Genomic DNA, 27,692 nt, shown 5'->3' on the forward strand with positions numbered 1-27,692 from the left:
AGGTGTGTTGGCAACACGTGGTACGTGGATGACAGTCCACACCTAGCAGAGGGGGCTAAGAGTCACTTTGTGAACAGGCAAGGCTGACGGATACGGTCAAAGTTTCTATACCCATAGCAAAGTGGGGTAGGGATCAGACCGTCGGCGCCCAACCGGGTGGCTAATCCCCACTACGGGATCTGCCTTAGAAGGTGGATCGGGTTTCGCTATCGACTGGGTCGTCAGCCGGTCGGGTCGCATAGGGCAGTAAGACCATGTTGGGCTGAATGTCAGTATGGCCGCCGGCGCTCGGCTCAATGTACAGTCAGGCCATTGCAAGCTGAAACCGAATGAGTTAGTAAGCGAGTAATGCTTCTGTGATCGGTGGTTTTGAAAAGAAAGCACCGGGAAGCAGAGGACTGAGTTGTGAATCCAGCAGTAAGACCATCTGGGATGGCAACAGGGAGGTTCTGAACCTCGCTGCCTGGAGGGTTAACTCAGTTGAAGGGGGTCTAGCCTGGGACTGCATCCTTCGGGAAGGTCCGAAGGACTCAAGCGGCAGTACAAATTTAAAGTGTAAATAATGCGGAATAAATGAGGGAAATTGTCCAGTGTTGCAGAAAGAGTCGCCAATGATAAGTTGAGTACAAAGTGACACATTTGTATAATGTTTCTTGTTGAATAATCTTCATCTATTTGCAATTGTAGTAGTGTTATTGTTGTAGTTTAATGCTGAGATACTGTGTGATTTTAAGCGAAAATGTGCAATCTAGATTGTGCAGTATTTTGAGATGAATTGGCAAGTTGAAAATTCAATACAGGTTTCTAAAGCACGGCCCTGAGGCCAAATGAGGTTTGTGGACAGATTTTGAGTGGTCCTTGGTTTGTCTCTCAAAATATACTAAATGTGGCCTCACATTGATTAATAAGCCAGTTTACTTTGCAATTTTCCCTCACCTAATGCTAACCCTATCATCATACAGGTTGTCTAAGCCAAGTAGAAACAGCGTATGCAAAACAGAAACAAATAATGTGGAACGTAAGGAAAGAGGGGGTTTGATCTGATCACACAGAAGTTAAGCTTTTGTGTTGTTAGACCAATAAATTATCAAATACCCAATAAAATAAATTGTAAAATTGATGGCTTCTGAGCCAAACTTACATCTGCCATGAAGTCTTGGTTATGTGAAATCCTTGACAATGAAAATAGTATTATGGAAAGTACTGGAAAATCCTTGAATTTCATTTTGTAATGTCTGCATGAACGCTGGTTATACTAAATATGATTAACAATCTTATCCCCTAGGGTTAGATCAACAGAGGAGGGAGCAGTTAATTCGGAATAGAAGATAATTATAATTATAGCAAATAATAAAATAAATATAAGAAGGAAACCATGCATAGAACATACAATACGATTATTGAGTTTATCTGGATGAAAAATGCAATCAAAATTAAACAATAGTAGGACTGTTGAGATAAACTGATGTATATAAAAGAGAACTAAGATTAGATTTTCTGTTTCAGGAAAACCAGGAACATCGAGGGAGACATCGAGTTCAAGACAAAGGAACATTTCAATAAAACAGACAGTTTAGCAGTGAGAAAGGATATTGATTTAATGAATGAAGTTGGAATGGATGGAGTGTGTGTGAATAGCAAGTAGGTGGAGCCAATGAAGACGACCCAACGCGAGGACGAAGAAGAAATAAAACTGCCACAAGAATCCTGCACTCCCTAATTGAATTCAGAAACATATGCCAAATAATTGATAGTGAGCTATAGACCTTGAACGCTGTTAAGTGTAATAATATGTACTGTAAATGATTGAATTGAATGTATGTTGTTGTTGTCTAGTACTAGAGTATGTAACTAATTAATTCTAGAAGTATTGTATAAAAGGCCTATTATAATATAGTATAAACATTATCATTATATAATAAGCATCATCATGGACTTTTGGTATCGCTGGTAGGCGGGGTTATACACAGGCTTTTTAAGTGAGTGGTTCTATAAGAGGGAATAGAAGCTCGCAGAGGCCTTTCCCCACTTCAAAAGGAAGCAATTGGAAGAAGTGGGTTTACCTCTGCATGTGAATAAGCTGTTAAAAGTCACCGCACTCTGTGCAGAGCTGTGTGCAGGGTGGTTCATAACATGGTTCCCGGGTCATTTGATTCATAGAAGTGTTTTAGACTTTGTGGATTATGTGATCTGGGAAAGGCTGCGTTGTGGACCTGCTTGTGCGTATCTCTGGATGGGGTGAGATGTCAAAATGCTGATGATGTATGCTGATAGACAAAAGTTGCAAAACAAAAAAAGCAACTTTATAATAAATCCCTCAGTTAAGTTTTTCCTTATAAGGAAAAAAAGGAGGGAACTGTAGATAAATAATCCTGTTCATTACTACTCCAGGAAGATAGAGGGCGCTGTGAACTGCAGACACAGTGTCTGGGCGGAGCCTAGACCAAAGGTTATAAAGAAGTAAGACATCCTTTGTTTGGGGTCATTTGCCATCTTAAGGAAGTAGTGTGAGCAGGCAGTGATCCGGATCCGTGTGTGGACTTTTGTTTTGTAAATAAACTATGTTACAATTTACTCTCTAGTAAATTGACTTATTTAAAGGTTAAAACGAAATATCTCACCACACTGTATAATGTTTATGTGTTAACATTATGCATAACATTACTGTATATAATGTTTATGTGTTAACATTATGCATAACATTACTGTATAATGTTTATGTGTTAACATTATGCATAACATTACTGTATAATGTTTATGTGTTAACATTATGCATAACATTACTGTATATAATGTTTATGTGTTAACATTATGCATAACATTACTGTATATAATGTTTATGTGTTAACATTATGCATAACATTACTGTATAATGTTTATGTGTTAACATTATGCATAACATTACTGTATATAATGTTTATGTGTTAACATTATGCATAACATTACTGTATAATGTTTATGTGTTAACATTATGCATAACATTACTGTATAATGTTTATGTGTTAACATTATGCATAACATTACTGTATATAATGTTTATGTGTTAACATTATGCATAACATTACTGTATAATGTTTATGTGTTAACATTATGCATAACATTACTGTATATAATGTTTATGTGTTAACATTATGCATAACATTACTGTATAATGTTTATGTGTTAACATTATGCATAACATTACTGTATATAATGTTTATGTGTTAACATTATGCATAACATTACTGTATAATGTTTATGTGTTAACATTATGCATAACATTACTGTATAAAATGTTTATGTGTTAACATTATGCATAACATTACTGTATATTTGCGGGAGTGGGAGAAGTCTCCCGCTAGTGTTGATGTCCAGTGTGATGGCAGAGAAATGTGTTTGTTTATTTGCTGTCGCGTGTAATGTTAGTTAGACGAGGCGCACACACACAGACACTTTTCTTTATAATCACGCCCTTTTGCGGTAATGTAATCGCACATGCTGACATCGTGACTGCGATTCCATTAATCGTACAGCACTACTGCGGAGGTAACGCAACGTTGGCCGCTGACGGTGGCTAATTATTATTATTATTTCACTCGTTTGAAGATGCCAGCCTGCTACGTTAAGTGTGTGTGTGTGTGTTCACAATCATAAGTCAAACCAACCCCCCTCCGTGTTGTCGTCCTCCATGCTGCTCACACTTTGCCAAGTGAAAAGGGGGGGGGGGACTTTAGAGGCATCGTTCTTCAGACATAAATGCAACTGATAGAATGTGCACTGCATGTAGCACAATACTAAGGATCTCTCTGGAAAGGCAGATCGTGGTCTGATCTAATCGTTAACGATCTAATCGTTATATCGCCCACCCCTACCACCGCGTAACACCGACCACCGCGTAACACCACCGACCGCCGGGTAACACCAACCACTGCACTGCATGCATAACACCACAACCACTCCCTAACACCACCACCGGGTAACACCACCACTGCACTGCATGCATAACACCACCACCGGGTAACACCGACCACCGCATAACACCCTCGGGCACCGGGTAACACCAACCACCTCAACTCCCTCTACTCTCACATTCACACACTGCTGCCTGCTCCAACCACACACACAGCTGTTTTCTCCAACCTGCTGATAATGTTTAAAAATATTCAGAAGCTCATTCGCTACAGTACCAGTAACACGCACACACACATTTACAGTACAGCAACAATGACTTCACTGACAGAATATAGCACACTACACACACAGTCGAATATGACTTCACCAACACTGACTCACACTCATTCTCTCTGTCTCACTCACTCACTCACTCACACACACACACACACACACACACACACACACACACACACACACAGTTTCTTTAAAGTACAACCACAATGACTTAATTGACACAAAGAAAACACCACACACTCACAGCATAAACCTATGACTTCACCAACAGTGCCTCATTCACTCACACGCATGCACACACTCACTCACTCACTCACACACACACACACACACACACACACAGACACACACACACACACACACACACACACACACAGGCGCACCACAACACAATCTACATAAAGAGACGCAGCAGTAATGCGGGTGAACCTCGCTCACCCCCTCTCTCTCTCTGCAGTACAAACCAATCTGTCTCCTCACCGTTTGGAAAATGAAGCCCAACACACACACACACACACACGCACACACACACACATGCGCACACGCACCCGCACACACACACACACACAGAAAACAGATGTTGATACACACTCTCTCTCTCTCTCAGCTGTGTGGCGTTGTCGTTGTCGTCCTCCTCCTCTCGCTCTGAGCGCACAATCCAGACGTTAAAACACACACACACACACACACACACACACACACACACACATACAGGGTGCGGGAGGAGGAGGTGCAAATACTCTCTCTCTCTGTCTCTCTGGGTTAATGTCTCTCTCTCCGGGTTAATGTCTCTCTCTCTTTCGCTCTCTCTCTCCGGGGGTAATGTCTCTCTCTCTCTCTCTCAGCATGAAAATATTCGCCCTCCAACGAGCCAACCACCATGCAGCACCGTCACCGAGACACTGCAGCATGCACACACACACACAGCGGGGGCGGGGAAAGGCAGGCTCTGTGTGTGTGTGTGTGTGTGTGTGTGTGTGTGTGTGTGTGGAAGAGAGAGAGCGATAATGAAGAGAGCGCATCAGTCGCTCAGCCCCTCAGCAGAATACAATCTCCTCAACGCATCTGTCCACACACAAACACGCACGCACACACACACACACGCACACACGCACGCACGCGCGCGCGCACGCACGCACGCACACACACACACACACACACACACACACACACACACACACACACACACACAGATCTCCCTCTCCTTTAATGTCTTTCTCTCTTCTCATTCCGCTTTGAACGCTGCAGTGTGTGCATCTATCCATAATAATCATGTTATTACATCACAGACAGAAGGTGGATTTGATTGACAGGTGATTTGCGTGATGGGTGATTTGATCGACAGGTGGATTAGATTGACAGGTGATTTGAGTGACAGGTGATTTTGATTGACAGGTGATTTGTGGGCAGTGCAGTGCTGACACATCAGAGCAGCGAGGCTGAGGGAGAAAGATGGAGACTGAGTAAATCAGGAAGTGGAGAACCAGTTCACAAGTTTTTTTCCTTACTATGGGTCCAGGAGGATTACGCCCTGAACTCATTTGATTGGTTGCCGCATCACATAGTCCATACGTAAGTCCGTCGATTTGCATAAACGTGCATTGATGCCTCGAAATTAAGTGAAGCAAAGATAATTAATACACTATAGCTCTGTTCCAATATCAGATTTCAAAATAAAAGTTTTAATGGCTTCTTTGTGCTTAAAGGTCCTTACACACCGAGCACGTTTTTTTCATGTGATTAATTCGCACGTCAATAATATTTTCCGAACCTATATCAGTCAATGCAACCGTGCATACCGACGGCGAAGTTTCGCTGAGCGTTATTGCGGTGTTTATTTTTTCGAACCACGTTCGATTTTTCAGAAATTCGCTTCCGACGTGTACACATCTGTGGCTGTGATTGACAGGTGAGTCAAAACTCGCATCGCAATTTCATGCCGTATATTCGCATCGCTCCCGATGTGTAAGGACCTTTAGACTTGTGTAGAATGACCAGAAGTCGTATTGTTGTCTCGCTAGCGGAAGCTGGCTAGGTAGAGAAAATGGCTGTGCCTGTAATAGCATGGATTGTTATTCCCAAACAACAGGAGAAGCTACAAAAAGCTTGTCCACGATCATCTAAAGTGTGGGAGTATTTTAGACCGAGACCCAACAATGCTGCTCTGTAACGTTAAACTCTGCCAATTGGAAATGACGCAACCTAACGTTATGTACACCCAGAGTGGGTGCTGATGATGGGCAACAAACAGCACTAAGTCAGTCCTGTTTAACATACTTTTTGGCCACGCATATTAGGATTATCAACACGTGGAAGGTGTTTGTTAGTACTAATGTTAGTCACTTCAGTGTTTCCCCTAGGATGGAGTTGTAGCAACTAGGGATGGGCATTTTGAATACATTTCCATAATCGAAAATCTGCAAAATTAACGATCAATTATCTATTATCGATAACATAATAATAATACTAATAATAATATTATATATATATATAAACTCTGGTAATAACATCGCGCGTTCTCGGCCGGCTATAATGCCGATGCCGCTGTGTAGTAAGAATATCAGACACTAGCACTGTGGCCTGTGACAGCTAAACAAACATGTAACATTAGGCTACTGTACTCACATTTTGAAAGTAGGACTCAGTTCACCGGCCGCGGCTTCCAGGCTTATAAAGTCGAGACAAAACCCTCCTCATCTGTCCTGATGGTCGAGTTCCATCCAGCTGCTCTCAGTCTGACGTGTGGATATTATTTGCCGCGAGATGTGTGTGAATTGATTCAGATGGGCGTTAGCGTAGCCTTAGCAGGACGCTTAGCAGCTAAAGGCTAGCTGAGTCCATGCCCACCCATGCTGACTGCTGCTACTTCATAGTTCATAACATTATAAACAAATAAAATGACTTGAATTCACTTAAACACATGTACCGGTGGCACACTGTCACACGCTTTTTGGTTTTGTTCTTCACTATCCGGATTCTGGACCAAAATATTTGACTGGTACTCTAAGGCCTATGGAATAGCCCTTCAGCCGGAGGCGGAACTTGCCATCTTCGGCTGTTCTGAATCTTCTCTACTCCTCCCTACGGCTGTGCAGCAATCTCTGACGCAGGGGATGACTGTCGCCAAGAGACTCATTCTAAAGGAGTGGAAGTCCCACTCTCCACCATCTTTTCAGTTGTGGCTGACGCACATGGTTTCGGTTGTGCGCATGGAGAGACTCAGGTACATGAGGGCGAACTCACTTCGGGAGTTCTCGACTATTTGGGACCCGTTCCTGGCCTACTTTGACGAGGTTAGAAATAAGTGACTCGTCCAGCTACTTTAATGGATTTTTTTTTTTTTTTTTACAAGCACCTAAGCACCTTACACGTCTGGTAGCACTGTGTTGTAATGTCGGTATGTGTCGTTTGTTTTTTTGTTTTTGTTTTTGTTTTTTTGTGTGTGTATCTGAGTTTGTTTCACTTTTGTTCTGAAAATTTTAAAATAAAATACTGAAAAAAACAAAAAAACGTGTACAGTTACTCACACTTGGTTGAAAATTAGGAGAGAAGTGTACAAAGTTTCATATTTATAACGGCCTCAATGAGGTCCGCAGACCGCTGGGTGCATTCGTTTGTGTCCCCGGCGCATGCCAGTGTGAATTCCCCATGTTAAAAACAGTGTTGTTAGCACAAACGGCCCCGCCCAGCCAGAAAACTAGAGACTAATACGAAGCTCCACCTCACGTCAGTCGGCTGTGCAATGGAGTGGGGAGAGGAGTAGTCTCACTGGCCAGCCTCCTCTCCCTTCCGTCCGAGGAGTCTGGTGCCGCAGGTCTCCATAGTGGGATTGCGATGGGCGGCGCTTAGCGGCAGTGTCCTTGGAAAATAGTTTCCAACAATCCAATTTGCCGTTTTCAGCGTGTAGCAACGAGCTAGCGTGTAGGTTTCTGCCATTAGCTTGCTAGCTAGTAGGGGTGTGCCGATTAATCGTTTTTTAGATGCATCGCGATGAGGCACGTGACGATTAAAATCGATTCACAATGTTCGATTATCGATTTGCAAAAAAAAAAAAAAAAAAAAAAAAAATCAATTCTTTTTTTGCTTTATTTGCAAGAAATACGGTATTTCGCCCGGAAAGCAGTTCCTTAACACGTTCACTGCCGTTGACGAGATATCTCGTCTTAAAAAATCCAACGGTTGACTGCCGTTGACGAGATATCTCGTCTTAAAAAAAAAAAAAAAATTTGACGGTGGGACGTGGATCTAACCCTTTTACATCTCCTATATAAATATTGGAGCCACCGAACGTGTACAACCCATTCCACCGACCCACTAAGTGGCGACAGTGCTCTCCAGACTATTGAAATCCGAGCCAAAACTGCAGGGAAAAGCTTGAGGAAGCCATTCTCATACTGTAGGCGAAAACGCTTTCGCGCTGGAGCACAACTGGTGGCGCACAACGGTGGGGGGTTCCAAAATAGACTGGGTGGAACACACTTTGAAACACGCAGCATAAAGCCCAGAATCGCAAAAGATTCATCAAAGCTCTCAACCGAAACCCCAAGAAACGAGCGAGCCCCATCCAGACTCGCCCAGCGGCCGCCAGCAGACAGGAGCAGCAGCAGCAGCAGCAGAAATGAGCTTGTGACACGCCCGCTGCAGCCAAGAAGAACACACACGGAGGGAGGAGTTTGAAGGAGAGGGGGGTTTCCTGCTGTTATGGAGGAAATTACTGTTCAAAACTATTGTTTAGATTTCTGACGTCTTACTGATGCCAAAAATGAATGGTTAAAGTGACTGTTCTATCGAATTTCACAAAAAGCCGTTTATCTCAGCTTAAATTTTCAGACGCTGAAACCATGCTGTATTCAACTGCTAATGCTTACATAACTACTAACTCTACAAACTAACTCTTTTAGACAGAGAAAGCACACATTCTATTAGTTCTTTTGAGATATTTTGTGTTCACAAAATCCTAACAGAAAAGAATCCTCGGCTCTTGAAAGATGAGCCAGAATCCTCAAAAAAAAACCTTGGCAGAAGCTAACTACAGTATTGAAAAAACGGCTGGCAGTGAATGTGTTAACTGTAAAACGAGACCAAAACCGAAGTACTGGAAACTGGAATCACTGAAGAAAGCATGCAGGGTGGCTGTAACATGTGATGCGTGGACTTCAGTCGCAACTGAAGATAATGGAGGTACATTTGTTTGTTTACTTTAATTAATGGATACTGACAAATATACCTTGCTTAAAAAAAATCCTGTTTGGTGAAAAAGATGCATCAAAAATCGTGATTAATCGTAATAATCGTAATAATCGTTTAATAATCGAATCGTAGCACCCTTAATCGTAATCGAATCGTGAGGTGCTTAAGGTGGCACACCCCTACTAGCTAGTTAGCGTTGTTGTTTTCACTGAGGCGGCAGGGCACTATTTACAGCGACACACAGGGAGGAGGGAGCGGAAGCCGCTCTGATTGACATGGTCGGAGCCAATGACAGAGTTTGTAATAAGCCGGGAGCGGACATCCGGCTGCCACCGAAACAGTCGCTCCAATGGGAGAGCAGAGTAGAGCAGGCGAGGGTTTATCCCAGTTATGGAGACCTGCGGCGCCAGACTCCTCGGACGGAAGGGAGAGGAGGCTGGCCAGCAAGACTAGGAGAGGAGGAAATAATTCCACCCAAACCTAGTCCACAAAAAAAAATATGATCGAATTGATTCCTTAACGATCAATTATCGATTTTCGATGATTGATGAACATCCCAAGTAGCAACGGCCTGGGGTGAAGCATGCGTGGTGAGCGTGCGTGCAAGACTTTTTTTTTGCACAATAATGTATTTTGCTTGCAAAGCGTGGCCTGCCATAGTCCTGTCCTATCTAGTAGGAGATACATTCAATACAATTGTATTTGGCAATAGTGATCTACAGTATTCTTATAATAATCCTATAATATTCCTCTAGTATTTTTTTTTTTTACAGTGTACTTCAGCAGTGGGGGGCATATTTCAGCAGTGGGGGGGGGGCGCCGCTGCTGAAGGCATATAGGGGGAAACACTGCACTTACAGGGATGTAAACTAGTCACCTTTACTGTAGGTGACCGTCACCTTTTCATCCTAAAATAGGAGGATTTCTGAGTGCTTTTATGTCTGCCCTGGTATCTGTCACATTCTTCACTACCAATGACTTTGCATCCCTGCACTAATGTAAGTTAAATCATTTAAATTACTTTCCTTGCCCCTGACTAATGAAAACATTTATTCACTTGTGATTATCTTAACTGCATATTCCTCCAGTTTAAACATGAATCTGTCAGCAATCCTTTTGAATTTGAGGTTTAGTATATTTCTTTAAAAAAAAAAATTCGTTTAATTGACTAATAAATACATAAATAAAATCTAGAAGAAATGGTCGTTTGGGACAGCGCAAGTTAAGATTCGGGTTAGGGTTTTCTCATTTAACCACGACCATACCAAACCCTAACCAAATTGTTGTACTTGCCTAACCCTAATGTTTGAAAATAAGAAAAATGCTTGTTAAAAATGTGTGTGGTTTGGCCGGAAATCGAACCCCAGTCCTCAGATTGGAAGGCAAGCACCTTACCCATTAAGCCACATGCCCAAGAAGCACAACCTGAGCTGAACATTTTTCACCCCCTAGCCTAATTAGGGCCTAACCCCAGTGTTTCCCATACATAAAGGAATTTGTGGCGGGCCGCCACAATAATATTTTGACCGCCACAATAAGATGTGGAACACAAACTTTTTTTTTTTTTTTTTTTTTACAGTGCACCTGAACGCAACATGCAAGATACCCGCTGAATAAGTGTACAATAAATGTTCATGTCATTCTGGCCAATACTTCTTCTGTTATAGCATTTCAGTCTGGAATATGGAATATCTTTCAATAATCTATGATTTAGCTGCTAAATTGTCAAATACCGCCATCTGCTTGCTACCCAGGCATTTATGTATGTACTTAACCTAACTAACTATCCGGTGTGCACAACACTGTCAGCCTAAACTCCGGCTGACACCCCAAAAACCTACAATCCGCTACAGAAAAATGTATATTGTTTGTTTATTAACTGGCCCCTCGCCTTCTATCATTTCACGAAAGTGGCAAAGCAAGTTGAGTATCCCTGACCTATAGGGAGAAATTTAGTTTGTCATTGTAAACCCACAGCACAGTAATGATGACATAGATCTAGCCTTTTAATTTTGCTCTTAACTCATTGAGTGCCAATGACGACAATCGTCGTCATTTCGTTTAGTGACGTAGAGTGCCAATGACGACGATTGTCGTCAATTGCGTTTTTTGACGGTGGGACGTGGATCAATGCCTAATACATCTCCTGTAAAATTTTGGGGCATGTTGAATGTGTATAACCTATTTTACCGACCCATTAGGTGGCGACAGTGCTCTCCAGATTAGAGAAAGTTGAGTAAAAACAGGAGAAAAAGCCGTGATGAAACCATTCTCATAGGCTTTTCGCTGTCGCGCTGGGAGCCGGCGCACAACGGTGGGGGGCTCCGAAAATAGACTCTGGGTGCAGCACACTTTGAAACGCGCAGCAGAAAGCCCAGAAACGGATGCAGCTTCATCCCAGCTCACAACCGAAACCCCAGAAATGAGCGAGGCGAGCCCGATCCAGACTCCCCCGACGAGCGGCGGCCATCCGAACGTGGATCCGCAAGCAGCAGAGACTCGCCTCGCCTGACAAGCAGCAGAGCGAGCAAAGCCACCAGAGACACACCCACGGAGGAGGAGTTTGCAGTAGAGGGGGGTGTGGGTGCTGTTATATTGAAGGAAATTACTGTTCAGATGTTTCAGGTCAGAAAATATTAGTTTCAGAGTCAGTGATTTGCTTGAAATGCTTAATTTCACAAAAGGCTCAATATCTTAGCTTCTAGATGGAAATGTGTGTTTTTGCTGTTTTTGACCTATCTTCTCCGGCTGATAACTAAAGAACGGAAAATGATATCAATAAACTTTTTTTTGCTGCTGATACAATAGAGTCTCGTCGTTATTTGTGCGTGTTCGGTGTTTACATAGTAATATCACACAATATTCTGTGGGCCTCGAGAAATCACTGAAAACGCTCTGAAACTCTGGCACTGGGAGCGTCCGTTCTCCAAAAGTGGCTGGCACTCAATGAGTTAAGAACAAATTATTTAACTTATTTACAATGGCGACCTGGCAGAAGGCACAGCCTTTTGAGGGATAGGGGGTAGGGGATAAAATAAATACAAAGTTATACTTTTGTTTGTCTTGTTACATAACTAACAAGATGGAGTCGGGTTGTTCTTGTTTCTTTACTCTGTCTTCATGAACTTCTCTCTGTCACAGAAGAGCTGTGGCTGTCTGATTGCATTTCAGACACATTAAAGTTGTATCAGGCCTCTGAAAGCCGAGCCGTGACCGCTGACCTTAGAGAGAGAGGGAGGGAGAGGAAGGGAAAGAGACAGACAGAGGGAGTGAGAGAGTGGGAGAGAGAGACAGACACAGAGGGAGAGAGGAAGGGAGAGAGACAGACACACATACACACACACACACACAGGGAGAGAGAGGGGAGAGACAGAGGAAGGGGGAGAGACAGACACAGAGGGAGAGAGATGGGGAGAGACAGAGAAGGAGGGAGAGAGACAGAGGAAGGGAGAGAGACAGAAGCCACTTCTTAATATGCAGTGGAATCCGTATTATAACCTGCACCTAGCCGGTTGGCCTGCATGTTAAACAACAATTAGCCGGCCTATGCGCACTCCCGCGACTCCGTATCTTATCTACCTCGACCACCGGTATAAGATCCGCTTCCACGCAATCGTGGCTCATGTTTAATAGTGGCAGGTCATTATCCGCATATCCGTAGTGGGCAGGTGTGGCTCTTCGTGACTCACTTCACGTTCACTAGTTTATTAATTAATTAATCGTTCGGGCAATCACTTATATCAACGAGCAAACTCACGGTTTCCTCAAGTGCTGCTGATAAAAATCGCAAGTTTGCTTTGCACATGCGGAGCGCTGATCATGAAGAAACTGCCGCAAGCGTATTGCGAGAATTCTCGCAGCGACAGAGAAGTCCTCTGCAGGTTGTAAAGCTTATTATTATGTCTGTTAATTTAGCCACTAATATCAACATCATTTCAGCATAAATAACCTACTAGAACCTCAATTGATTTGCCATGGAGTATTTAATGGGCAGCTTTCATTTATTTGTCTGAACACTTTATGGAGCGCATCGTCTCAAAGCTCACAACACGCAACAAGGGATTTCGTTCTCAGATGTAGGCTACAGGTAACACAAAATTCTTACCTTTTGCCCTTCAGTTGAAAGTAAAGCAAATATTCTCATGTTGTGAAGTAGGCTATAAGTCCGTTCTGAAAGCGAGTTGGATGCCCGCGTGTCAACCAGCTGCAGTCCCTCATCATCGTGTCAATATAGACCGCTTCAGAAAATATATAGGTTATAAAGTTTGACTGACTGCACGTCTCATCTCTGGCTTGTTGCAGGTAGGCAACTTCTTAATTTAGATTTTATTTAATTTCATGTTCTTCGATGCAAAGAGACATTTAATGTAGGCCCGCCAGTGTTCTTTAGGCTTAATTAAACGGGAATATATGACAAACTCAGTTCACAAAGTGTGTGACGAGTTCATTCACTATAATAAAATACATTTGTTGGATAATAGCTTTTGTTTTTTGTGTTTTATTGTTTAATCTTAATGGGTCTGCAAACCCGAACCGAATTAATTAATTAAATAAGGAGCGGTGTGCGTGCAGCTCCTCCCTTTGCGCAGACCGCACCGCAGTGAATAGTTAGAAAATTATTTGGAAATCAAAAAATGATTTAAAATTTAGATTTCGTTTGCTAAGAATTATACAATAATGTGTTATGTATTTATGAAATGATCAGGCTACATCTATCTTTTTTCAATAGGCTACATTTTGACTGGGCCGGTAATTATTCTATAAGGCCGGAATTCTGGAAAGTTGCGGCTCAATTGGCCGGCCAGAAAAAATGCTAGTGGAATCCCTGGTTTGGTTACAAATTCGCTAAAGCTGTTTCCTATCACATTTCTTTTTTTCGATAGGCCTACATGCTACCGCCCCCCCCCCCCCCCCCCCCCCCCCCCGCCCACTGGCAGAAAAAACGGCTCATATCCAGTTGTTTCTTAACAAAGACCCCTCATGTTTAGAAAGGCAAAACCTGAAAATATCCTGCTCTGTCTAGCCTGACATGATCCAGATAACATGTTTAAAAGGCACTAGAGACACACACACAGGGAGAGAGAGGGGAGAGACAGAGGAAGGGGGAGAGATAGACACAGAGGGAGAGAGATGGGGGGAGACAGAGAAGGAGGGAGGGAGGGAGGGAGAGAGACAGACACACAGAGGGAGAGAGAGCGGGAGAGACAGAGAGAGAGGAAGGGAGAGAGACAGAGGGATTGAGGGAGAGAGAGAGCGATGAAGAGGGGGAGAGGGTGAAAGCTGATCTCTGGAGATGAGGTCAGAAGAAAGGAAATGGGACGGGGGGAAGTTGTGACGCGCATCATGCTTCAGACCTGGGCTGCATCTCATGTCTCTAAACAGAGTATCCACGGGGTCTTGAAAAGTATTAAAAGTTGATAAATCAATTTAGGGAAAGTTAAGGCCCTTAAAAAGTCTTACCATATGAGAGGTTTTAAATTTGGTAGTTATTGTTCTGATTGTGTTAAATGGGCATATGATATAGCAATCGCAGACCCCTGAGTTGAATCCATATCGTATCATGGTAGACTGTGATGATATCAGAAAATATTGTATCATTGTCCAAATAATATCATATTGGGATGAAACACTAATGCTACTCTCCCCCTTCTGACGACGTAGTGTCCACCGAGAAATCAGCAGAGTAGTGTCGAGAGAGGACAGAGTGACTGAGCGTGCTATATCACTTTGTTGTCACGGAAGTAAAATTCGGTCCGCGGTTCGTGTAACGCGTCCGGCCAGTCGTAACTTTGAACGCATTAAAGCAACGTTCCGCACCAACATCGGTGAAAACTAATGTGGGATTGTACCCCCTTTTATAAATTCAAAATATGCGGGAATTCCCAAAAATATGCGCGAATCCCGCAATCCCGCGCCGAAATTCAGGCCCTGATGCTGCAAATAGCTTTTTATCTGGATTTATAACTCATTTAGGCTACCAGCAGGTAGAGTGCACACTGTGTGCACTTGGGTCGATTTTAATTAATTAATCTAGATAATTAATCTAGAAAACGTGTCAGAAGAAAGGAAGAGAGCAAGGTCAAAGCTCCTCCTCCAAAACTAAGCACGAGGCAGCTGCTCCTGATCCCAGTGTTTAGCTAACACTTTAGCGCCCCATGCTGGTTGGATTTCACTGCAGCAAAAGTCATTCTTTCCCTTCATGAGGGCAGACCTGTGACGAGATGGGTCCGGGATGCCCACGCCCCGAACTAATCTGATTGGTTGCCGCAACTGCTTCTTCCTGAAAGTGTGCGGCAAGTAGAATATGCGGTTAAGGTTAGGGTTAGCAGTGTTTCCCACAGGATTTGGAGAATTTGTGGTGGGGGACCGCAGACCCCCTAGGGGGGTGCGGGGGCATGCGCCCTCGCAAGATTTTTTAAAACATTTTAAAGTAAAATGCATGAATTTGGTGTACTTTGAGAAAGCTTAAAGTCGAACTGAACCTGTTCGTCACGTGCATAATGAGTCCGTTTCAGACTGAAAACATAGTTTGTCTAAGATGACAGGTTGAGAGGCGGGTCATCATATTGATGATCATGTCGATGATTTTATTTGACAATTCTGGGGACTGGATTGGGCTTTGGCCAATCCGCCTCCAAATCGAGTGGGATTCAGTGTGTTGTGGTGCTCCCCTCGGGAACAGCCTTTTGACGGGAGGAGTGGAGCTCAGCGAGTCGCAGGCAGCCAGCTGCCTTCATGTTGCCGAGCGGAGAGAGCAGCACGTAGGCCTGGAATCTCCGAGGTGCGACCCCTGACAACCAAGCTCTCGGATGCGCGCGCCATTATTGCTGCTGTAAATACGATATCCCTGGAATGCTCGTTTTAACGAGCCAGTTACATTTCTTTGCATTCTTAGAGATTATAGTTTTTGTTTTTTGTTCATGTTTCTAACAATTGGCCAAGTTAGTAGTTAGTTTATGGGATAGGAATTCTGCCAGATGACAGGCACTAGGCGCCATTTTCTACTTCATTTGGAAGAGAAAATTATCCAGAAATGAAGATTTGATTGACTGCATGTCGTGATATGATTGGTTGAAATGGGGTAGAAATTTGATAGTACTAGGTGACGTCAGCAAACTGTACATTACTGTTATCAATGAAATCTTGAAAAATGAACTTTTGATGTGAAACGTAACGAAACGTATCACGACCGATCACGACATGGCAGCTGTCAATCAATCTTTATTTCACAAGAATTTTCTCCTCCAAATGAAGGAGAAAATGGCACCTAGTGTCTGTAATCTGGCAGAATTTCTAGCCCATAAACTAACTACTAACTTGGCCAATTGTATGTAACATCCAAAATAAAGCAAACGGTAATGCCTAAAAATGCAAAGAAATGTAACTGGCTCGTTAAACTTGCATTCCAGGATAACGTTAACTAAGGGGTCACCCCTCGGAGATTCCAGGCGGGCAGGCAGCACTCATGCATCGGATTGTCCGCTCCGCTCCACACAGAAGCAGCTGGCTGCCTGGTACTCTGCGGATCCCACTCGCGGAGCACCACTAGGGTTGGCACGATGGACGATGGCATCGACCATCGTGATTGGCCGACCCCCCATCGACCTCTGAGCCGTCTACATCGGATCATCGTGATTAATTATCTGTTCGAAATAAATGTGTGACGTTTTAATAATAAAAAATACCAAGTCCACTCACCGTGACGCGTGGGGGACGCGCCGGCGGCATTAAACGAGCGTGCCCAGTTCAGACTCAGAGAAGCCTCCCCTCCCCCTCCTCCTCTTTAGTGCTTCTCTGCACTGGGTGTGCTTGTTTAATGTCGCCGGGGCGTCCCCCCTTTTGTTGCGAAAACTTTTAAGACAAAGAAGAAACTTCACGTTCTTTCCTGTTTTCAACCCAAAGTGAGTACAAGTCTTCAACTGTGAATTTAACTCGCCTGTTTCCAAAGTGAAAGTTGAAGTCGCTCACAGCAGCAGCCTCAACGCTAGACGCATCAGTCTGAATGACAAAACGTTAACGTTACAGGTCCTCACCAACAACGTGTGTGTGTTGAATTTAACTACCGTAAATTCCGGACTATAAGGCGCACCGGTCTATAAGACGCACCTTCAAAGGTGACTATTTTTTTCTTCTATAAGCCGCATCGGTCTATAAGCCGCGGGTGTTTTGATGTTTAATTACCATATGTAAGGCTTCGTGCACAGAGGGGATTGTCGGGAAAGAGATGGCTGTTTGGGGAAGCTCCCATTTATTAACATTTCAACAAAACAAAAGTCAGGTCACTAATCCCCAGACAAAATCACACATTGTGAGATGCTTAAAAATCACCATCGGCGGGAGCTGCTGTGCAGCCAAGAACACAAGTGAAATTCGTTCTCTCGTGACCTGTGGTTCTCAACGTGATGGACGATTCACCTTTCTTGTTAACAGTCCTAGTGAGAGGCAGGTCGAACGTCAAAGGCACTTCATCCATATTTATGATCTGCTCCGGTCCGATGGAATATTCCTTGATCTTTCTTTGTGTGAATTCGCCGAAGTTTGTAATTTTCTCCTGGTAGTCGGGAGGGAGTTGCTGACACACAGTCGTCCGCGCCCTGACGGACAGTCCCTTTCGTCTCGGGTTTGTGCATGATCCTTTGCTGCTGCTGCTGTTGTTGTTCCTGTCTCGCTACTGTCTCAGACATGGCTTTCAGGCTCAATCGCCGCCATCGTCGTAACACAGCCAGTTCTCCATCTTTTGAAGCATGATGTTAGATTACAACGAGCTAGTTGTGTGGCTTAGCCTTCCAAAATGTTGCTGTTAGTTTTTTAGAATGTAATACATAGAATTGGGAATGTTACATTCAATTTCATTCAGACTGTCTTTCAAGCTCAATCGCTGCCTTTTTCCCCCCGGAGCGAGGGAGGAGGGAGGGTGTTTTACCGTAGTGGCTGAGAGAGAGTAGTGGCACAGTGCTCCAATCAGGTCGCGAGGCACATTTTTTGCAACATCATCCAATCAGGGTCTCGCTCTCATAATGTCTGTCTTGCTCTCGTTCTGCCTCATACCAACATCCATAGATTTTGGAGGTTCCCGAGTGGCCGTTTGCTGGAAAAATCCATAGATAAGACGCACCGTTATTTAAGCCGCAGGGGGCAAAAAAGGCCAAAAAACGGGAAAAAAGCCGCGGCTTATAGTCCGGAATTTACGGTAGCTGGCAGTAAACTGACTGAATTACTGGCTGATATAACGTTAGATTCACGTGGGCTTTTGAACCTAATGAGAGCGATTTGACGAGAGGAGAGTTGAGAGGGAAACACAGCTGCTGCTGCTGAGGCTACAATCTAATGTTATATCAGCCAGTAATTCAGTCAGTTTACTGCCAGCTAGTTAAATTCAACACACACACGTTGTTGGTGAGGACCTGTAACGTTAACGTTTTGTTATTTGCACCACTCAAATTGTTGGTAGTGAGACCCACTGCTTCATTCAGTCACCTGGCTCTGTGCTGCTCTGTGCACAGAGGCTTTAGTAGCCTATCGAAGCCCGCTGGTCTCCGTGAAGAGCTCAGCTGTCCAGTTGTAATGAACGCATTGCAATGAATGGCATTACTGCACCGCAGCGACTTAATAAATTATTAATTATTCCCCCCACCCCCGCCAATGACGATGCCATCGTGGATCACGATGGTTCACTGTGGAATAATCACGATGGATAAATTCCTGACATCGCACAACCCTAAGCACCACAACACGCTGAATCCCACTCAATTTGGGGGCGGAACATGCCAGGATTGGCCAAAGCCAAATCCAGTCCCCAAAATTGTCAAATCAAATCATCAACATGCTACTATGGCCCGCCTTTCAACCTGTCCTCTCAGACAAGTTTTGTTTTTCAGTCTGAAATGTGACTCCGACCCACGCGCCACTTGGGCTCTGTTGGGTTCATCTCGTCTTTAAGCAGAGTTTAAGGTTGTTTTTATGGAGTCTCCTCCATTATAACTCTCTTAACTCATTTTAAGGGGAAAGAGAGACAGACAGACCGCCCGTTTGTTTTAACTCCGAAACCGGACATTCGTCAAATAAAAACAATTTCAAAGTAAAATAATGTTTATTTACGTTGTTGATTGCCCCTTTGGAAGTGTGCAAAGAGAGAGAGAGAGCAGTTCATCCATCTTTGGGCCGTCCATCCTGAAATACTGCAGATGCCGATCAGGATCTAGCCTCAGTTCAGCAACTAGATGATGAAATATGCAAAGCTCTGCCCTTCTCTGATTGATAGGATCAACATGAACCCACCATCTTCTTCTAGGGGCTCGTTGCCTGCGGAGCAACAACTAGAGAGCTAGGACTCGCCTTCTCTCTACAACAGCACGCACTGGGAAAACGGGAGGAGAACGGACATAAATATGATGCAATTGCATTTTATAACGAAGGCAGCCATTAACAGTTATCCCAAACATATTACTTTATATATTTATGTCGTTATTTACTAGTTACTACCCATGATAACAAAGACAATAGATCTGGGGCAAAATATATAGCGGACGAGCAGAGCTATCCTGGGTAAACCCAGCCTCCACGTGACCTCTATCTATGTGCTATGACTGATAGCACATAGATATAGAGGTCACGTGGAGGCTGGGTTTACCCAGGCTAGAGCTGAGCGTGCAGAGAAAGAGAAGTGCTGCGCTCTCTGTGTGGACACTTTGAGCGCCTTCTGCGCGGAGCTGAGCATGCACGCAAGTTCCACGTACCGGTGTGTTCCCAGCGTCAAGGCTGCTTTATGCTCACCATAGTCTCGGCGTTTGGTGAGCTGCGCCACCAAACGTCTGGGAATTTCACTGTCAGAAACTGTGTCTCCGAGCCCGGCGAGAACCGCCGGCAGCAGACACGCCTACATTTATTATTAGAATTTTATTTGGTAACGGCAATGTCATTTATCATAGTCCTAACACAGAGCATGAAGCTGATATGCTCCAAACAAAATTTATAGCTGTGGTTTATTTTACAATAATTTTTCCTACCCGGAAGTGGTCCGCTTGATACTGTGAACTTGTGTGAAGTCATCAGCAGCCAGCAGGCTCTGTAACGTTAGCCTCGGGAGTCGGGCTTATCGCTGGGGAAAAGACCTCTAGCCGCCGGGGCCGGATGAAACACGTCCTATTAACAGGTTATGTTTGTTTCTAAGTGATTAATATGTTTCTCCGCAAATGCGACAATGTTTTGCGAGACACTGGTTCTGCATGAGAACTGCAGGCCCGCCCACAGCACTCATGATTGGTTCTCCGATGCAAGGCTTCCAACAGCGCCACCTAACGTTATGCAAAGATTTAAATAGTAATATTCTCAGTCTTACAGTAGTGAAACGGATTAAGACTGAGGGCTGAGTCTATGCTCACCAGGCCGTGAAGGGCGCGGGGGTGGAGCGAGGGCCGGGCGCGTCAAATGACATAAATTTGTTGGGCGTGGTTATTCGCTACCTCCGTTGGGCGCTTTTTTTCTCACAGCGCGACCTGCGCACGGCTTCTCTCCAAACATGGCCGCTTTCAAGCCACTGAGCCCTGAACACTGAGCTGTGTTTCCCCCACATTTCTTGACTCATGTGGTAGGCTATAAACTTTAATTTGCAACTGTTCGTTTTTAGTCATTTCACCAAGTAAATGTGTTGTGTTGAGAGCATTATTGAGAGAGATTAAAAGCAGCACAGAGTAGGCAATCAGGGCTGAGAACTAAAACGGCTTTCAGTAAAAACAAGTTTGGTGATTCATTCATGTGCTGATGTGCGATCGTTTGAGAGTGAAAGCGCACTCAGTACTGCACATAATAGCGTTTCATTGCGGCTTTTCACGGGCTGTTCTCACTATTACCATTGTACAACATGCTGATCACTTGGCTGATCACTTCTGTGAGTATAATAGCATCTGCCCCAGCGCGAGCCTCCGCACGGTGACTGGCGGAGGCTCGCGGGGCTCCACCCCCACGGAGCTTCCTCGAGTATAATAGAGAGCCGCAGGAACGAGTCCAGAAATCATCGATGCTAACACTCCTGGTTCTTCACCGTTTTCGCCTATGGGAGTTTTGAATGGGTTTTTGGCGCGATGCTTCTAATAATCTCTCTGGGCAACGCTGGCTTAATCAAACGCGAACCAGTGTTTAGTAATATCATCTTCACACACGAGGACCCCTTTTATGAGTTTTGAAGCTTTTACGTGCCGTTAAAAGGGCGACTAGCTAGCAAACGGCTAAATGAGACTACACTGTTGAGTCGATGGGGATATATGTCAATGAGTCACCACTTCAAAGGACGAACACGGAAATTATCTTTCCCTCACCTCGTTCAGCCCGGGGTAATCAGTGCACACATCAACAACAGTCCAGGTTGAGTGCTGACGTGACGTGGAAGCCTATGCGACAGTGTGTAGTTCTGGATTATCTTAGCTCGAGTTTCTTACTTCTAGGGCTTGCATTTACGCTACAAAACTCATGAGTCCAGCCAGTGGACTCACATAACATCTGGAGTCCCTCAAGGAGGTGTGTGGTCTCCATTCCTAATCCTGCTCTACATGAGTTCTAGGAACACTCTCTTTGATGACTCAGTATCGGTGGGTTATGCAGATGACATCAGTCTCTCAAGATGCCTTGCTACCAGGTCTCTGCCATCAGATCTGACTATGCAACTGGAAGCCCAGCATCTGGATGAATGGGCCCTGCAAAATGACATGATCCTGAATGGGAAGAAGAGCTATGAGGTGCGGATCACCTGTGTGAGAAAAGCCCTGGTGATAACACCATTACATCTGGCTGGAGAGGCAGTGCCTGTGGTTCCATCTGCTCGCTACCTAGGCTGGCAGGTAGATTCCTCTCTTTCTCACTCTCACCAAGTCCAGGACATGGTGCTCAAGGCATCAAAGCGTCTCTATCTGCTGAGAGTGCTGGCCAGAACAAGCATGTCAGTCGATGACCTCCTACTGATCTACTTTGCCCTTATCAGATCAGTGCTGGAGTATGGACATGTCCTCCTGGTTGGATGCAGCAAAGGACAGGAGGAGGAGTTAGAGCGAGTACAACGTAGGGCACTTAAGATCATCTCGAGACGTGGCACGCGGCCGCTCCCCCACCTCCCATCGCTAAAGAATCGTAGGGAGGAAGCTGCAATCACTTTACTAAAAGAGATGATGAGTCCATCCCATCCACTACATGATCTTCTCCCTCCAACCAGACTGCAATGTACTGGTAGGCAAATGAGAAACAGCACCGCCCTCTCCATGCCGCCTGCCAGGACACAGCGCCTCCAGCAGTCCTTCCTGCACACTGCAGTCAGACTCTATAATGATCAAGAAGTGAAAACTGTCTGACCGTCACCATCTCCATGTTGAGGCTTGATATGTGAATCACTTACTAAGTTAAATTGTTTATCCTTGTTTAGTTTTCAGCCTACAGTATGTACACTTTGTCCATTTTTTATCTTTGTTGTTAAGAAGAGTGCATTTCAGACCTGTCTCTGGGAAACTCTTTCTTCAATAAATGAATTGAATTGAAATTGAAAATGAAAGTGGTCCTCATGTGTGAAGATTATCCGACTGAACTCTGGTTCGCGTTTGATTAAGCTTGCTTTGCCCAGAGACCTTAAGCTTGTGGCATACTCTTCGCGCCCAGCCAAGCGCATAGGGCGCACAGCGATTATGACGTCATCGCACGGGGCGTGTCGGGGGGCGAGGCCTGAGCGCAGCGCGGCGCATCCATGGAGATTTTTCTATCAGCGCGTCGGGTTTTGCTGCCTGTGCCTGTGAGATCTCCGTGGTAGGCTATCAGCGGATATCTGCTGTGATTGAGTCCTCAGCGTCGTAAAGTTGCCTTTGAAGCATGGCGTTCGATTATAACGAACTAGTTGTGTGGCTTAGCCTTCCCAAATGTTGAGGGTCGTTTTTTAGAATTTAATACATAGAATTGGAAACGTTACATTCAATTTCATTCAGACTGCCTGGAGGAGCGAGCTGAGCACTGAGTATGTTCTGTTTTGGCCCGCGCAGAGTGCGCGCGCCCTCCTCGGAGCCCCGCCTCCAGCGCGTGCGCGAAGAGTATGCCAGAAGCTTTATTTGAAGCATCGCGGCAAAAACCGAATCAAAAATCCCATAGACAGAAACAGTGAAGAACCAGGAAGTCCGGGACTTCCGCGTTCTGACTACAAAAATAAGTCATCCCTGCGGGCTCTCTATGAGGCGTGATTTCTATTCGCACATAGGATAAGCAATAACCACGCCCTGTGGCGCCTGGATTGGCCAGGAGCAACACAGGAGGGAACGCAGCCCAGCGATTTCATGAACCAACTGAATAGCTCTTGAGAACGGACAGCGATTTCGAGAGCGGACATTGAAATTAATTATGGTCACGTCACCTACCTTCCTTAGCATAGTAATAATAATAATAAGCATAATAATTGTAATCTACACAATGTACACAATCTACAAAAACATGCAATAATATAAACGGTGTTGTGTTCACGTTCATAGCTCATATAATATAATGTATCATATCGTTAATTTCAAGCTCAATTCTTACCCAGCGAAAAGGTACAGCACTGAAAATGTAACAAGCAATAGTTTTTTAAACATCTTTATTTTAACACGTCCACTGCCAATGACGTGTTAATACGTCAAAAAAAATCCAACGGTTGACTGCCAATGACGTGTTAATACGTCAAAAAAATGATTTTTTTTTTTTTGACCGTGGGATGTGCATCTAACCCTTTTACATCTCTTATATAAATATTGGAGCCACCGAACGTGTACAACCCATTCCACCGACCCACTAAGTGGCGACAGTGCTCTCCCAGACTAGAAAAAGCAGAGCCAAAACGCGATGAAACCATTCTCATACTGTAGAATGGATTGGCGAAAACGCTTTCGCTTTCACGCTGATTGCTGGCGGTGAGGGATTGCAAATTTGCATAATAGATTACGGGTGGAACACACTTTGAAACACGCAGCATAAATAAGACCAGAATCGCAAAAGCTTCATCAAAGCTCTCAACCGAAACTCCAAGAAACGAGCGAGCCCATCCAGACTTGCACAGCGGCCGCCAGCAGACAGGAGCAGCAGCAAAGCAGTGAGCCTGGTGACGCGAGGTTACAGCAGCAACAGAAACGAGCTTGTGACACGCCCGCTGCAGCCAAGAAGAACACACACGGAGGGAGGAGTTTGAAGGAGAGGGGTGTTTCCTGCTGTTATGGAGGAAATTACTGTTCAAAACTATTGTTTAGATGTCTGACGTCTTACTGATGCCAAAAATGAATGGTTAAAGTGACTGTTCTATCGAATTTCACAAAAAGCCATTTATCTCAGAATAAATTTTCAGACGCTGAAACCATGCTGTATTCAAGTGCTAATGCCTACATAACTACTAACTCTACAAACTAACTCTTTTAGACAGAGAAAGCACACATTCTATTAGTTCTTTTTAGATATTTTGTGTTCACAAAATCTTAGCAGAAAAGAATCCTCAGGTCTTGAAAGATGAGCCAGAATCCTCAAAAAAACCCTCTGGCAGAAGCTACCTACAGTAAAAAAAAAAAACAGCTGGCAGTGAATGTGTTAAAAGATGAAAAACCCCAGGTACTTTAGTCCCAAGCTTCAATGCCCCTGGCCAATCCCGGCGCCACAGGGCGTGGTTATTGCTTATCCTATGTGCAAATAGAAATCACGCCTCTTCACAGCCACGCGCGGCGCGCGCACCCACGCACGCACACGCACACACACGCCTGTCAGCGCCACAGTTAGCATGTTAGCTCCATAGAGGAAGTTGAGTTGCCAAAAAAGTGCAGTGAACTCGGCAGCTAGCTCATACTTGTAGTAGCCTCCCGTTAGCCAGGCAATCCCACTTGATTCTGGGACCAGCTTTATTTTAATGAATACAATATTACGCATTTAATATAGAGAAATAGACGAGTCTGGTTTCTTAAGCTATGGATGATGTGTCCAAGTTTGCTTCTGGTTTGTTCTCAACTTTCTCAACAGATGTGTTTCTGGCTCCCAGTGCGAGAGAGCTCCTTTAGTTTGGATAAAGAACATTACATTGTTAAGAACCGAACCAGAGCTATGATTACACTACAACCAAGCTATGTTATACCATTACCATATAGCCTCTAGTCTTATGTGTACTCCAGTATCTAGTTTGCCTCAAGCCTGTAATGGCCACAGTTACACGCAGAACCTCTCTTGCCTTCAGTCTTTGGCTTACATTGTTTGGGTGTATTTAGTTAAAGCCGGGTGGGTTACCTTGCAGGGGAAGGGCAGGGTGGAGGCCACCTTCTCCATGGCCAGGTTCCTGATGCTCGGGCTGAGGGGGCCGCGGCAGGTGGGGCAGCAGGTGAGCTTCGCTCGGCACAGGTTACAGAGCAGGTGTCCGGCCTGGCACTGCAGGATGGGCGGCAGCACCGAGTCAAAACACACCGGGCACTCAAAGAGCGCGGTGAGCTCCGTGACGGGCTGCCCGGGCCCGGGGTGAGGCAGGGGCAGGCCGGTCTGAGGGGGCAGGGGCACCGCGGCGCCCGGGCCAGCAGAGGACCCGGACACTGAGCTCACCCCGGCGGCTGCCGCTGCTGCTGCGGCCGCGGCGGCTGCTGCTGCCGCCGCTGCTCCTCCAGAGCCGCCGTGCTTTCCTCCGCCCGCCTTCCCGGCTCCAAGGCCCCCGGCCCCGGTAGAGGACGGACGGCTCATCGCTCCTGGCTCCAGTCCTCCGCTCGGTCCCTCTGTGCTGTCTGTGAAGCCCGTGAAGAGCCGAGCAGAGCCGGGTAACAGCTAGTGTTTACTCCCGCAGCAGACCTGCCTCCAGGGACACGACATGGCGGCTGCGTTTGTGGGCGTGACGTCAGTCATTTGATGCTACGTCAGAGATTGACAGGCTCATAGCCAATCAGAAAGGAGTCTGGTCATTATGTAATCATCGTCACAAAACAAGTCACCAGGCTCTTCTCGGCGAGAAAGAGCCTGGCCTCCGTTCACAAGTGTTAATTGTCACCCTGCCTGTTTCCGGCCTAGAGCCCGCCCTAGACAGGAAACAACAGCGGAAATAGCTCGTTAACTTGACAATTAAACACACAAATCAGAAAATAAAACGGCAAACAACAAAACAAAAAATGGACGTACCGAACGAAGTTTTTGAAGAAGTTCTTGTAGAAACATTGCGGATTCACAATCTCTTGAGTTGACTGCCGCCTCGCATGGAAAGCAGACGAGAGCAGGAGAGCGCAGTCAGGCGAGGCGTCAACAAGTCGAGCGCCCCCGCAGCACACTCACTACTGGTTTTCTTCTACAGTTTTGTTTAACAGCGGTTTGTAAACAAATTAAAACATGCATTAGCGCCACCCACACTTACTGCTCAAATTACACAGCCCTTCAGATTCCTTATTTTTATTTTAATGTAGGCATTACAGGTGGTATTTATATGGAGTGACAGCTTGGAATAGATATAAAATTGAAGTTTCTACACTTCAGTGTGGGTTTGTGACGCACCTGTGTTGAACCAATGGGCGCTCAGCTTGATGCGTTTCTCGTCATCCTCTGTCATCCTCTGTCATCCGCAGTCGGGCGCAGTTGGTGGGGAGCAACTGCGGCGTCTCGCTACAAATCTGCGCCCGCCTCGCTCTCACGAGAGTCTCAGGCGGAGCAAGTCGGACAACTTTCTAACCATCATGGTCGAATCTGCGCAGAACTTGCTCATCTCAAACGAGCCTCTTTTCAGGCTCTAGCTAACGTAACCTCGCCGCATCAAGCTAACGGCAACAAAGACGTTTTTTGGCGCACTTATTTCCGGTGTTGTTTCCTGTTTCCTTGGTTTACGACCCCATGACAAAAAGCGGGGTGGAAGGTGCCCAGACGAGGAGAGCCTGGTGACGCGAGGTTAAACAAGACACTTGGCCGATATCGATACCAGAAAAAAGATATCGATACCAATAGTTTTGGTTGAAGGTCTCTACAGCAATTAGAGTTAGAACTAGCCGTAGGCTAATGTCTTTGCACATCAATGCACAGCCCTCACCCGCCCAGACAGTATCTCTAATGCATTCCAGAGAAAACATGAGCATGTATTTATTCATTCATTCACTTGTTACTTTTTCCATTAATTAATTAATCTGTGGATCTCTGAAGCAGAGATGAAAACTAAGTACTCAAGTACAAGTACTCAAGTCAAGTGGACAGATAGGCCTACATTGATGGCAATTTGGTGATTCACTCAGATTTGAACTAATGCACTTTATTATTTTAGTTAAAGTCACAGTGTTTGTTATTCTGATTTGTGCTTTATGGTATATTTACAGAACATTTATGGACAGTGAATTGAAGCATTGGAACAA

The 27,692-nt window shown here is 44.9% G+C and overlaps 1 protein-coding gene across 1 annotated transcript in view; it reads right to left on the reverse strand.

Annotated features, from left to right (window-relative positions):
• The window catches only part of siah2l (seven in absentia homolog 2-like), a 63,949-nt gene extending 37,839 nt beyond the window's left edge, over nt 1-26,110 (reverse strand). The window contains exon 1 of the mRNA XM_083645269.1: nt 25,615-26,110. Coding sequence (XP_083501395.1) covers nt 25,615-26,055 — 441 coding nt within the window. The 5' untranslated portion in view covers nt 26,056-26,110. The remainder of the gene's footprint in view (nt 1-25,614) is intronic.
• Between the last annotated feature and the right edge of the window lie 1,582 nt (nt 26,111-27,692).

This window comes from Poromitra crassiceps (genome assembly GCF_964638095.1).
Source record: "Poromitra crassiceps genome assembly, chromosome: 1".
Lineage (NCBI taxonomy): Eukaryota > Metazoa > Chordata > Actinopteri > Beryciformes > Melamphaidae > Poromitra > Poromitra crassiceps.